The sequence below is a fragment of the Mauremys mutica genome, chromosome 9, assembly GCF_020497125.1.
Source record: "Mauremys mutica isolate MM-2020 ecotype Southern chromosome 9, ASM2049712v1, whole genome shotgun sequence".
Taxonomy (NCBI): domain Eukaryota; kingdom Metazoa; phylum Chordata; order Testudines; family Geoemydidae; genus Mauremys; species Mauremys mutica.
The window spans coordinates 70,539,143-70,552,102 of record NC_059080.1 but is presented as its reverse complement, the minus strand read 5'-3'; the positions used below and the strand labels follow the sequence as shown (position 1 = coordinate 70,552,102).

The following is a 12,960-nucleotide window of genomic DNA, read 5'->3' as shown; positions in this document are numbered from 1 at the left end:
GGCTACGCTGTGAAAGTTCTGTTTGTTTCTCCTTGATGAAAACCCGCCTTCTTGGTTCAGTCTACTTCCCTGTAAGCCAACAGCCCTCCCCTACCCCCTTTGATCACCGCTTGCAGAGGCAATAAAGTCATTGTTGTTTCAGTTCATGCATTCTGAATGCCAGCTTTCTGTTGCTTGGGCAGTCCTCTGGGGTGGAGTGGTTGGGTGCCCGGAGGCCCCCCCACCACGTTCTTGGGCATCTGGGTGAGGAGGCTGTGGAACGTGGGGAAGAGGGCGGTTGGTTACACAGGGGCTGCAGTAGCGGTCTGTGCCCCTGCTGCCTTTCCTGCACCTCAACCATATGCCGGAGCATATCAGTTTGATCTTCCAGTAGCCTAAGCATTGCTTCCTGCCTCCTCTCATCACGCTGATGCCACCTATCATCTTGATCCCGCCACCTCTCCTCTTGCTCCCGCCACCTGTCCTCTCACGCGTCCTTCCTGTCCTCGCGTTCATTTTGTGCTTTCCTGCACCCTGACATTGTCTGCCTCCATGCATTCTGCTGGGCTCTTTCAGTGAGGGAGGACTGCATGAGCTCAGAGAACATTTCATCGCGAGTGCAATTTTTTCGCCTTCTAATCTTCGCTAGCCTGTGGAACGGAGATGATACGAGGAGCGTTGAAACATTTGCAGCTGCGGGAGGAAAAAAAAGGGAGAATAGTCTTTAAAAAGACACATTTTAGAGAACAATGGGTAGACTCTTTCACAGTGAACCAAGCTCTTAACATTACATAGCATGTGTGCTTTCTTTACAAGGTCGCATTTTGCCTCTTATATTGAGGGCCTGCCGGTTTGGTGTGAGAGATCACACACACAGTACCGGCGGGCAACAGAATTCGGCTTGCAGGCAGCCATGGTAAGCCACAGTCTTTTAGCTTCTTTAACCTTCATAACATGTGGGAATGGTTTCAAACAGCAGCGCCCTCATTTCACATACCAAGCACCCATTGGGTTGGCCATTTAAAAGGAGGGGCTGCGGTTTTCGGGTTAACGTGCAGCACAAACCCAACTACCCCCCCCACACCCAATTCTCTGGGATGATCGCTTCACCCCTCCCCACACCGCATGGCTAACAGGCTTTGGGAGTACATCCAGGAAAGCTTCATTGAGATGTCTCTGGAGGATTTCTGTTGCATCAACATACACGTTAGACTTTTCCAGTAGCTGTACTGGCTGCAAAAGCATCCCAAGTCTTCAGGGCAAATTAATCATTAAAAACTCTTGCTTTTAAACATATATTGTATTTACAAAGATACACTCACCAGAGGTCCCTTCTCTGCCTTCTATGTCTGGGAGCCCTCCTTCGGTGGGTTGGGAGGGTACTAGATCCAGGGTGATAAACAGTTCCTGGCTGTCGGGGAAAACAGTTTCTCCACTTGCTTGCTATGCACTATCTTTAACGTCCTCCTCCTCATCATCATCTTCCTCGTCCCCAAAATCCGCATCTCTGTTACTTGAGAATCCATTGATGGAATCCACGCACAGGGCTGGGGTAGTTGTATGGGCACCCCATAGAATGCCATGCAGCTCATCATAGAAGCGGCATGTCTGGGCTCTGACCCAGAGCGGCCGTTTGCCTCTCTGGTTCTTTGGTAGGCTTGCGTGAGCTCCTTAAGTTTCATGCGGCACTGCTGTGGGTCCCTGTTATATAGCCTCTGTCCTTCATGCCCTTGGAGACTTTTTCAAATGTTTTGGCAATTTGTCTTTTGGAATGGAGTTCTGATAGAACGGATTCCTCTCCCCATACAGCGATCAGATCCAGTTCCTCCCGTTCGGTCCATGCTGGAGCTCTTTTGCGATTCTGGGACTACATGGTCACCTGTGCTGATGAGATCTGCACGGTCACCTCTGAGCTTGCCACGCTGGCCAAACAGGAAATGAAATTCAAAAGCTCGCGGGGCTTTTCCTGTCTACCTGGCCAGTGCATCTGAGTTGAGAGTGCTGTCCAGAGCGGTTACAATGGAGCACTCTGGGATAGCTCCTGGAGGCCAATACCGTCGAATTGTGTCCACACTACCCCAAATTCGACCCAGCAAGGTCAATTTCAGCGCTAATCCCCTCGTCGGGGAGGAGTACAGAAATCAATTTTAAGAGCCCTTTAAGTCGACAAAAATGGCTTCATCGTGTGGACGGGTGCAGGGTTAAATCGATCTAATGCTGCTAAATTTGACCTAAACTTGTATTGTAGACCAGGGCTCAGATTTTGGAAGGCACTTCAGATTCTTAAACCTTGGGTTGAGCTGTAGCTATCTTTAGAAATCTCACCTTCTTTACATTTTGTGAAATCTGCAGTAAAAGTGTTCTTAAAATGAACAACGTGTGCTGGGTCATCATCAGAGACTGCTATAACATGAAATATATGGCAAAAAGTGGGTAAAACAGAGCAGGGGACATACAATTCTTCCACAAGGAGTTCAGTCACAAATTTAATTAACGCATTTTTTTAACAAGCGTAATCAGCATGGCAGCATGTCCTCTAGAATGGTGGCTGAAGCATGAAGGGGCATACAAATGTTTAGCATATCTGGCATGTAAATATCTTGCAATGCCAGGTAAAAAAGTGCCATGCAAATGCCTGTTCTCACTTTCTGGTCACATTGTAAATAAGAAGAGGGCAGCATTATCTCCTGTAAATGTAAACAAACTTCTTTGTCTTAGCAATTGGCTGAACAAGAAGTAGGACTGAGCAGACTTGTAGACTCTAAAGTTTTACATTGTTTTGTTTTTGAGTGCAGTTATGTAACAGAAAAAAAATCTACATTTATAAGATTTCACTACTTGTATGAGGTGAATTAAAAATACTATTTCTTTTATCATTTTTACAGTGCAAATATTTGTAATATAAAATAATATACACTTTGATTTCAATTACAACACAGAATAAAATATATATGAGAATGTAGAAAAACATCCAAAATATTGAATACATTTCAGTTACTATGCTATTGTTTAGCAGTGTGATTAAAACTGTGATTAATTAATTGAGTTAATCACATGAGTTAACTGCAATTAATCGACAACCCTAAATTAAATCCATTACGGTAACCCTGTGTTAAAGTCCCATTAACTTTAAAGATAAGCATGTGCTTAATAGGAGTACTTTCCTGAGTTGGGGCCTAAATGGTAACTTTCTGCAGATAATTAAAACTACATCTCAGATATGACTTCTGTTAACAAACTGGTCTTACTGATACCTGTTGTTGGTCACAAACATTATGCCTTTTCGTACTTGTTCAAATCCAGCCCAGACCAGAAAGTCCTCATAGTGATCAGCATCTATGTGAAATTACTAACTGGCCTCAGTCCATTTCTTAGTGGACATGTATCCATGCTGAAAAAATCAGAGGCACAATTGGCACTGCTGATAGTCTCACAGCTCAAAGGATTCAGTGGGCACGTGAGGGAACTACGCTCCAAATCGGGGTTGAGATGCAATATCAGGATAGCATGAACCACCTTGTGCTTGTACTGCCCTTGACAATCCCTGGATAAGAACAGTACTTCAGTGTGAATTGCATTCAATCTGGAACCTTTGAGCATTAAAATTCATTCTGAAAAACGAAAGTGACACCTGTCTTGGCTGAAATATTTAAATGTTCAATCATCTTTGTTTTACCTCTTCTCCCTAAGGTCCACCTGGCCAAGCTGGGATCCCAGGACCACCAGCGCCTGAAACTAGAGCTGCTAGTGGGTTCCTCCTCATTCTTCATAGTCAGTCAGATAAAGAACCGTTTTGTCCTGAGGGAATGCCAAGATTGTGGATAGGCTATAGTCTGCTGTATCTGGAAGGACAGGAGAAAGCTCATAATCAAGATCTTGGTAAGTACTGCAGTAAATGATGGACATTCTTTATTCATTATATCTCATCCAAAATGTTCTTGCCAGATATGTACTGCTCATATACAACAAATGATGAGTGTATTGCAGCATATTGTATGAAGCTTTATTATGCAATAGTTGATATAGGATGTGAGTGTATGATACTCAAAATATTGATCTTAATGTCTGGGTGTTTCTTATACTATTGGACTGTTTCTTAAACCACTATAGAAAATGTTGCTATAATAGCATCCTGTTACTTGATAAATTACATGGTATAATAGAGATTAAAACGACTTTTTCAAAACAACCCAGCATCATAAATCCCATGTATGTCAGAGTGGCTATTCTTCTGAGCACCTGATGGAGCCAAAATTCTCCTGCTAGCTCTGAAAAGGCTCTTTTGTGTGCCTTGGCTCACTTATACTGACATTTCAAACAGAGTTGACTAAAGATAGGCACCAAATAACTGCCTATATATTTAGAAGTTCTGAGCATCTGCAGCTATTGAGGACAATTCCTGGGCTCATCATCTTATGTATTATGTAAGAGGCAGAAGAGTCGTCTTTTTTCTTTTATGGAGAAAAGGCTAGAGGTTTAAAAAACTTTGCATGCAAAGGTGTTTTTAAGCAATGACTTTTGTTTAACAGCCAAGATTGGCCTCTTCTTGTTTTACATTTTTTTGGTTTTAAATAGTTTCATTTTTACACAAGGTAACAGAAAGTTCTACAAAACAGTCCTAAAAATCCTTAAAAGTCAACTAATATAATATCTCAGTACCTTTTATTCATAACCACTACTCCCTACCTCTGACCTTCTTCTTTTCAGGTCTTTTCTTTATTTATGCCCCCATACTGCAATAGGATCTGCTAGCCCAGACCTTTATACCCACCTGCATTAGCAGAGGCTATTGCAGGATCAGGGAATAAAGAGTGCTGTTTGAGGCGGTGATCATGCCTTTTGTTTGTCCATGAAGCACATAGCACACTTTGGGATGTTATAAAATAATAATCAGCTTATTGTGTACAGGATTCACCTTTAGGATATGTACCTGTTGTCATTTTTACAATTCTTCTTTATATAATAGACCATTATAGGTACAACACTTTTGGGATCCAGTCTTGGCAGGAGAACCCACGCCAAGTGCTGAGTACTTTTTAATTCCCACTGAAGTCTGCTTGATGGTCATGCTCAGAAAGTTGCAGGACTGGGCCCTTTCAGATGGTCTGAGCCCTCTACTACAATTATAAATCCTTGTGAAATCTTTGCTGGGAGGCAGTAAACTTGTTACTGAGGTTTTATCTTATTAAGTCAGTAGCAATGGCCTATCGGACTTGACAAAATTAACTGATCACAAGTTGTCATTTACGTTTCCATTGCTGATAATGAGTTGTGTATGAATAGCCAGTCTCCCTCCTAACTCTCCTCCTCTTGCCTAATTTTTTTAGGATGTCACAGTCCAAAGTATTTGTTTTCACAGTTGCTTTCCATGACGCCAAATTTCATCATGTTTAATTGACTCTCCACTAAATGTATTGGTAGGAGCAAGCTGATTTGCAAGAAGAAACTTATTTGCATAACCACTCTGCTGAACACCAGTTTAGGAGACTAGCTGATAATTCGGTGAAGATTTCTGACATTTTAAAGTTAGCCAGGCTTGCAATAAAGTAAGCTAGAATATTTTCAAACTGTCTAGAAACAAACTTTATACTATGACAATGACTTTAGCACAGAGGTTGGTCATGAGGGTGGAATTTACAGTGCTATTCATTGAAAAAAAAATAGGGAAAATTTGCAAAGCATTGCAGGATTCATTGCCTGTGGGAGACTTGTAGGGTCCAACAGCCTTATATTAACTTTTCCTGATGTTTCTACTTCTTTGAAATGGATGGTCCATTTGTGGGGTGACTACGTACAGGTGCTGGATTTTCAGGATATGTAATTGTTTTAGGTCTGGCTGGATCCTGTCTTCCTGTATTCAACACCATGCCATTTGTCTACTGCAACATCAACCAAGTTTGTTACTATGCCAGTCGAAATGATAAGTCCTACTGGCTGTCAGCTGCTGCTCCTTTACCAATGATGCCGCTCTCTGAAGATGAAATACAACCCTACATTAGCAGATGTGCTGTATGTGAGGCCTCAGGCCAAGCTGTTGCAGTTCATAGCCAAGATCAGTCCATTCCCCCATGCCCATTGAACTGGAGAAGTCTTTGGATAGGCTATTCTTTTTTAATGGTGAGACAAACTACTTGGTTATATTCAAGTTTCTATTATAAACCTTTACTGTGCTTTTCCTTAGCGATCATCAAGATTGGGAATGATAGCCTCTGGATTACATAGCTTATATTATATTCACACACAACTTTAATAATAGAGCTGGCTGAAAAATAGTCATAAAAATCTTAATCATGATTTCAGTATTGTCCTGTGAGAAATGGAAGCATCACCTGTTTGCACTTAACTTCCATTTTTCACTTCGGACCCTCATTGTTTGGAAGGAAACGCAGTGGGAAACAGTTGAAAAACATCTGTAAAAGTTACAGATTTGTAATATTTGTATTATAGCTGTAATCATTGTGGTTCTGGAAACAGTAATGTTTTGCTGACTTCATTCTTTACACAAAATCATAAATGGACATAGCACTGTACAGACAATGAGAGACAATGGACCTGCTGCTTCTTTCAGTTACAGGAATATAAAAGCTGGATAATATCACTTACTTCAATGGAATTACTCTATTTTACACTGGAGCATAACAGAATATTATATGTCCCAGGCCCAGAGTGTCAATCATCATTAGGGCAATTTCCCCCCTTTCTCTTTATAGCCTTTGGACACTTCATAGAATCATAGAACTGGAAGGGACCTCGAGAGGTCATCTAGTCCAGTCCCCTGCACTCATGGCAGGACTCAGTATTATCTAGACCATTCCTGACAGGTGTTTGTTTAACCTGCTCTTAAAAATCTCCCTAGTCAATTTATTCCAGTGCTTAACCACCCTGGCAGTTAGGCTCCCCAGGTTTTTGACACCTTGGGAACTGAGCAGTTTTGAACCATGAGGGCAAGGAGGCAGGGTTTGGACCAGTGGAATCTTTTCTACAGTGTAGCTTCCGCTTGTGCTATAGTTAGGGGAAACACCCATAAGGAATTACTGTTCCAAGAAAACCTGGGGTAGACAAGACTTGGGCTTTTAAATCACGTCATTTAACTCTGCTTTGAGCAAGTTTAGATAATACTATTGTTAAAAAATCCCAAGCCCATCTAAACTACAGCTTCCCCCAAGTATGACATGTACCTGGTGCTGACCTGCAAGGGTGGTCTGGACTTTTGAGATAAGCCAGTCCCAGAATTACTAGATCTGATTCTTCCTGCCATGAAAGGAAGTTTATTGAACGTGAGTTCTCCAAATATTATGCCTCTGCAGATTCACGCATCTGGGAGCATTTGCCTTGGTGCAAAAAGTCCCAGAACCAAATAAAAGCAATAGCCAAGACTGTTTGCACATCTCTTTCCTGTTTTTCAAATGCAATAATTTAATTCTTTCATTATTTTTTCCAGCACACTGGATCTGGAGATCAAGGAGGTGGACAGTCCCTTATGTCACCTGGAAGTTGCCTTGAAGACTTTAGATCAGCACCATTCATTGAATGCCAGGGTCAGCGGGGAACATGCCAATTTTTTGCTAATGAATATAGCTTCTGGTTAACAATCGTCCGGCCAGAATTGCAGTTTGTGTCTGCTCCTCTGTCAGAAACTCTTAAAGAAGGGCAGGAACAGCGCAAAAAAATCAGCAGATGTCAGGTGTGCATGAAGCATGGCTAAAAGAGGAAACAAATCTGAGGAGATACGCTGAGGGACTTGCCGGGGGAAGAAGCAAATTGTGCTAAAGATTTAAATGGTGCTTACGGTCCAATTTCAATTGAAGGTGCACAGCTCTGTTCCATCTGTTTAAAAGTTTGCTGCCTATATAGTACTGAAAGATAAAAATGGTATATACACACACACACAAGCATATGAATAGTGAAACCTAGTATAAGTGACCAGCCAAAGGACCAGCAAAATTAAGTTCTATTACATTGTGTTCACCAGCCTAGTATACAGGTGACAAGTACAGTTTGGTCTTACACTGAAGTATAATCACGTTGATCTGGAAACCTTAGGAAACTTTAAAATGAGTGCTCACGATAGCAGATTTCCTGTTGATGTTATGTGCATCTCTCTACAAGATGTATAAACGTAGTTGTGTCCACACAATTACTTACATATTTGGTTGAATTTACACTCATACATTCTTAAATTGTGGGAGGAGAATGGGATTTTGTTGCAAACTTCTGCCAGCACATAGTAAAACAAACACGAGATCAATGACCATTTTTACTAGTTACAGAACTAACCCAGATTGCAAAATTAATTTGCTAATGAAATGTCATAAGCAATGAAAAGCAAAAACTTGTCAAAATATGCTAATGGTTGATTGTTATGCAAGAAAATAAACAAACCAGATAATGAAGGAGTAAAATCCTGTTTATATTTTCTTTGCAATTAGTTTCTCAGCACATTTAAATGAAAATGTAAAGCTGTAATCCATATAGCTGAAGACAACAGTTGTCAATTCTAATTAAAAAGAAAAGTGAAACCTCCACCACAGGGGCCTGTAGTAAGAAAGCGCTAAAGACGACTTTATATTATTGAAAATGATTTAAAAGATGGCAAACTAAAACACTAGCCACATTTTTTGCCAGTTGAAAACCCACAAGTCTTTTACCTGGCTGTAAAAGAATGGAAATGTCCATTATAGTAAATGCCAGTTTGAATAGCACTAAAACTACTGAAAAGCTTGTTCACAATAGAGGGGAAATTCATTCCGGTGGAAAGAGCCCACAAAGGTTCTATACTAGAGCTGGTTTGTCAGAATTTGCCAAAATGGAAACATTTCTTGGAGGCTATTTGAGATCGACAGTGTTCCAACAGAACCCTGCCTGCCAAGGAAGCCTGCCTAGTTTCCTGCCAACTTGTCCATCTGGCTCTTTGACAACTCGCGCTACCAGGGTTTGTGGCCCCAAGGTAAAATGTCAAGAGATTTGCACTGGAGCCAGGCCATTTCCTTTCATGGAGAATTTTGAAATGTTGGGTGATCCTTCTTAACTGGAATGAAACCAAATGTCAAAATATCAAATCCTCTGTGAAACAGAACTACCTTTCTCTGCCCAGTTGTACTCTATACACCACTTAAATGAGGTAAGAATCTACTTCTGTGGTAAAGTTCAGAGCACTGAGAAACAGACTTTGATTCAGAGGGTTTTCAAACAGGCTAATTACAGAGACATATCCCTTTAAAGCCAATAGCAGTGTAACCAACCACCCTGGGAGTTGAGCTCATGGCCTCTAAATTAGGTCCCAAAAGGAAGGGCAAAGTACTGGCTCAATCTCAGTCAAAGGAAAATAAAACAGTCAAGAGCAGTTCCTTTTGGCCCCAGAAAGCAATTGCAGGGCAACTTCTTTCTGCCTCATCCAACTGCATATCCCTTCAGCCAGACCGAAACCTGTACTGCGCTTGGTGACCATGTCTGGGGGTCACCTTATCTCTCCTCTTTTCCAGACAGGATCTGGGTGAGGAGTTTCCTGGGTTATGAAGAGAACTGCTTCTCTTCCTCCCCCACCCCACCCCCTACACTTCTGGGAGCATTTGCTCCCCTTTTATGACTTTATCTGCTTAGCAGGCACAGCTATCAATTCCTCCTCCCAACGGTCGAACAATCCACAGCTGACGCCTCTTTTTTTCCAGATCTGGCATCTCAGGCCATTCTTGAGAGATAGTTTCCACCATTTTGCCCAGTAAAGGACTTTAACTCCATCCTACCTTACACAGACACAGATCACAAGTGCCCAGTCCCAGGCAGTTTGAGTGAGTAACGGTTGAGAGCTTGATGCTGCAAGGTGCTGAGCATGTCAGGGTCCTCAGGATTTGGTCCATGATGAAGACACACAGAGGGGGAGAACAGACCATTAACACATATCACTTAAACAGTGCAGAGCACATCCTATATGTGAAAAAATGATCATGGGTGTGATTTTCAAAAGCAATTTAAGAAGTTAGTTGTCAACTTCCAATCATCTTCCATGGGAATTGCTCACCTAATTCCCTTAGGTATTTTGGAAAATCCCACCCCATGTTCTTGCAAATAATGACACTTTCCCTTATGTGCATAACACCTCTGTCATGCACCGGTTGTCCCATCATATGCTTAGATTGTAAACTCTTTGACACAGCGTATGTACTTTTGGCTATGTGTATTGTCCATTGTGCCTAGAACAATAACACCAGGGCCTCTAGGTGCTAACTACGATAAAAACACGTAAATAATGAAATGAGCCAAATTATTAGATGATTTTTACAGTTCCATTAACCTTGGTGAGATGGATGAATTAGAGAGAGGATTAGGATTAGTTTTAGGATTATTCTGTGCATTAGTTAAATTTAAGTAACTATTGTTGCTATGAAAGTCAACAAAAAGAAAAAAAACTGAAAACTTTCTGAAAACCTCAAAGCTGATCAGCCTTGATACTGAAAATGCCTAGAATTCACTCTGTCCTTGAAAGATGGGATTTTGTTTCTTTGTGTGTATCTCAGTTGACAAATCTTAGATCTAAATGTAATGATTATTTGGATACAATGATCAAAACAGGAGTTGCCCAGCTCTGCCTTATAACTGGATCCCACTGCTGTGTCTACAATTTCAAAAACTAGTCAAAAAAAGCATCAGTGGAGTACAGTCATTCATACCACCCAGGATATTGCCAACTAATTACACTAACCAGAGAAAACTCTACTTCTACATTTCAAATAGCTGTTCTAGCACTTTCTTGCTCAGCTCTCAAATTAATAGTCTTTATAAGCCTTCCACTTTTCTAGCAACTTTGTATGGAGCCTCAAAAGCTAATTAGAGGTCTAGGTTGCAATGCGTTGTTCTTTGAAGCGGAAGAAAAACAGTAAAACAAAATATGAGCTAATTTATCACTTTGGTTTGAGTATCCTAAATAAATAGGATTGCGCGAGTATAGCTAAGAACAGAAAGTAGCCCAATACCGCTAAAAATACCACGATGGAAACTGCACATTCTTAGCCACAACATAATGCTTTATATTCCCCAAAGGAAAAAAGTTCTGCACTTCAACAAAGTGTTAACTAAATCTCCCTTCATGTTTCTTCACGTAGACACCCTGAACATTCATTTCATTCCAGCAACAGTAAAATGGGAACTCAAACCCTAGGAACTGAGAGTTAGGATTTTCTAAGTATCAGGGGGTAGCTGTGTTCAGGGCTGGCTTTAGGCCAATTCGCCCGATTCTCCAACGCCTTAGGCGCCTTATTAATTTTTTTTTTACTCACCCGGCAGCGGTCCGCTCCAGGGTCTTTGGCGGCATTTCGGTGGCAGGGGGTCCACTCCGGGGGTCTTCGGTGGCATTTCAGCGGCAGGGGGTCCGCTCCAGGATCTTCGGCAGCATTTCGGTGGCAGGGGGTCCACTCTGGGAGGTCTTCGGTGGCATTTCAGTGGCAGGGGGTCCGCTCCGGGGGTCTTCGGTGGCATTTCAGCAGCAGGGGGTCCGCTCCGGGGGTCTTCAGTGGCATTTCAGCGGCAGGGGGTCCACTCCAGGGTCTTCGGCAGCATTTCGGTGGCAGGGGGTCCACTCTGGGAGGTCTTCGGTGGCATTTCAGTGGCAGGGGGTCCGCTCCGGGGGTCTTCGGTGGCATTTCAGCAGCAGGGGGTCCGCTCCGGGGGTCTTCGGTGGCATTTCAGCGGCAGGGGGTCCGCTCCAGGGTCTTCGGCAGCATTTCTGTGGCAGGGGGTCCACTCCAGGGGGTCTTCGGCAGCATTTCAGCGGCAGGGGGTTCACTCCGGGGGTCTTCGGAGGCATTTCGGTGGTGGGGGGGGGTCCTTCGGTGCCGCGGAAGACCTGGAGCGGACCCCCTGCTGCCCAAGTGCCGCCGAAGCCCCGGACCGCCGCCGCGTATTTGAATCAGGCCCCACAGTTAATAAAGCTGGCCCTGGCCATGTTAGTCTGTATCCACAAAAACAACAAATCCGGTGGGCACCTTAAAGACTAACAGATTTATTTGGACATAAGATTTCATGGGTAAAAAAACCTCACTTCTCCATGCATCTGAAGAAGTGAGGTTTTTTTACCCACGAAAACTTATGCCCAAATAAATCTGTTAGTCTTTAAGGTGCCACTGGACTCCTTGTTGGTTTTGAGGATTTTCTAACTAATTGCTAATGAAAGAAAACTGTATTAAGATCTTGACTTTCCAGTTTAAGACAGCAGACCAAGGAACAACTATTCTGTATGCTTATCAGCAATTTCAACAGTCTTTAGAATATTTTTCCATATGTAGTGTATACCAGAAGTTCACATCCTGTGGGTCAGAAATAGAACAGATGGAAACCTCCTAGTACCCCAACAAAAAGATTGGGATAGCTTCTACTGATATGGCTCTCAGAGCAGTGCTTTGGGATTTTGGATAAATTATTTACTGAATTTACATAGTTTGTGGGGATTATTAAAACAAAGTTACACTACTATGCAATGGATCCTGTGGGGGATTTTGTCTTTTAGATGTTGCTTACTAAAATCATTCATATATTACACAGCTAACCTTACAACCTTCTGCAGTTTTGCATTGTGGAAGGCAGATTTGTTTTCATTTAGGATAGTGGAGATGGTTAAAATTCCCCATGGGGAGAGAGTAATAAAATTCTGCATGGAACTGAGGAAATCTACATCACAATGTTTACTCTGAGACAGTCACTACTGTAACACATCAGGACTCCTGCACATGGAATTTATTGAGCTAAATCCCATTTATATAAGTGTTATTTCACTGTTTACATCAGCACTGAATTTGGCTCCTTAAGAGCAGCATGATCCATGTGTTAGCTGGAACAGAAAAAAATACATGGGCATCTTCAGGCATACATTCAACAGAGAACTCTTTGCTTAAATGTTATTTGACACATTTGAGCTCATTCAGAAATTAGCAAAAAATCTGAGATACTCAAATTCCATCCTCAGTAACATTATGTAAATTTGAGATCTTT

General features: G+C 42.1%; 2 protein-coding genes across 7 annotated transcripts in view; one reads left to right on the top strand and one right to left on the bottom strand.

Moving 5' to 3' along the window:
• The window catches only part of COL4A4 (collagen type IV alpha 4 chain), a 132,688-nt gene extending 124,288 nt beyond the window's left edge, over positions 1-8,400 (top strand). For both annotated transcript variants that reach the window (XM_045031179.1, XM_045031178.1), the window contains 3 exons: positions 3,670-3,858; positions 5,810-6,096; positions 7,421-8,400. In XM_045031179.1, the coding sequence (XP_044887114.1) occupies positions 3,670-3,858; positions 5,810-6,096; positions 7,421-7,684 (740 nt within the window). In that variant the 3' untranslated portion in view covers positions 7,685-8,400. The remainder of the gene's footprint in view (positions 1-3,669; positions 3,859-5,809; positions 6,097-7,420) is intronic.
• The window catches only part of RHBDD1 (rhomboid domain containing 1), a 132,027-nt gene that overhangs the window by 6,699 nt on the left and 112,368 nt on the right, over positions 1-12,960 (bottom strand). The window lies entirely within an intron of this gene.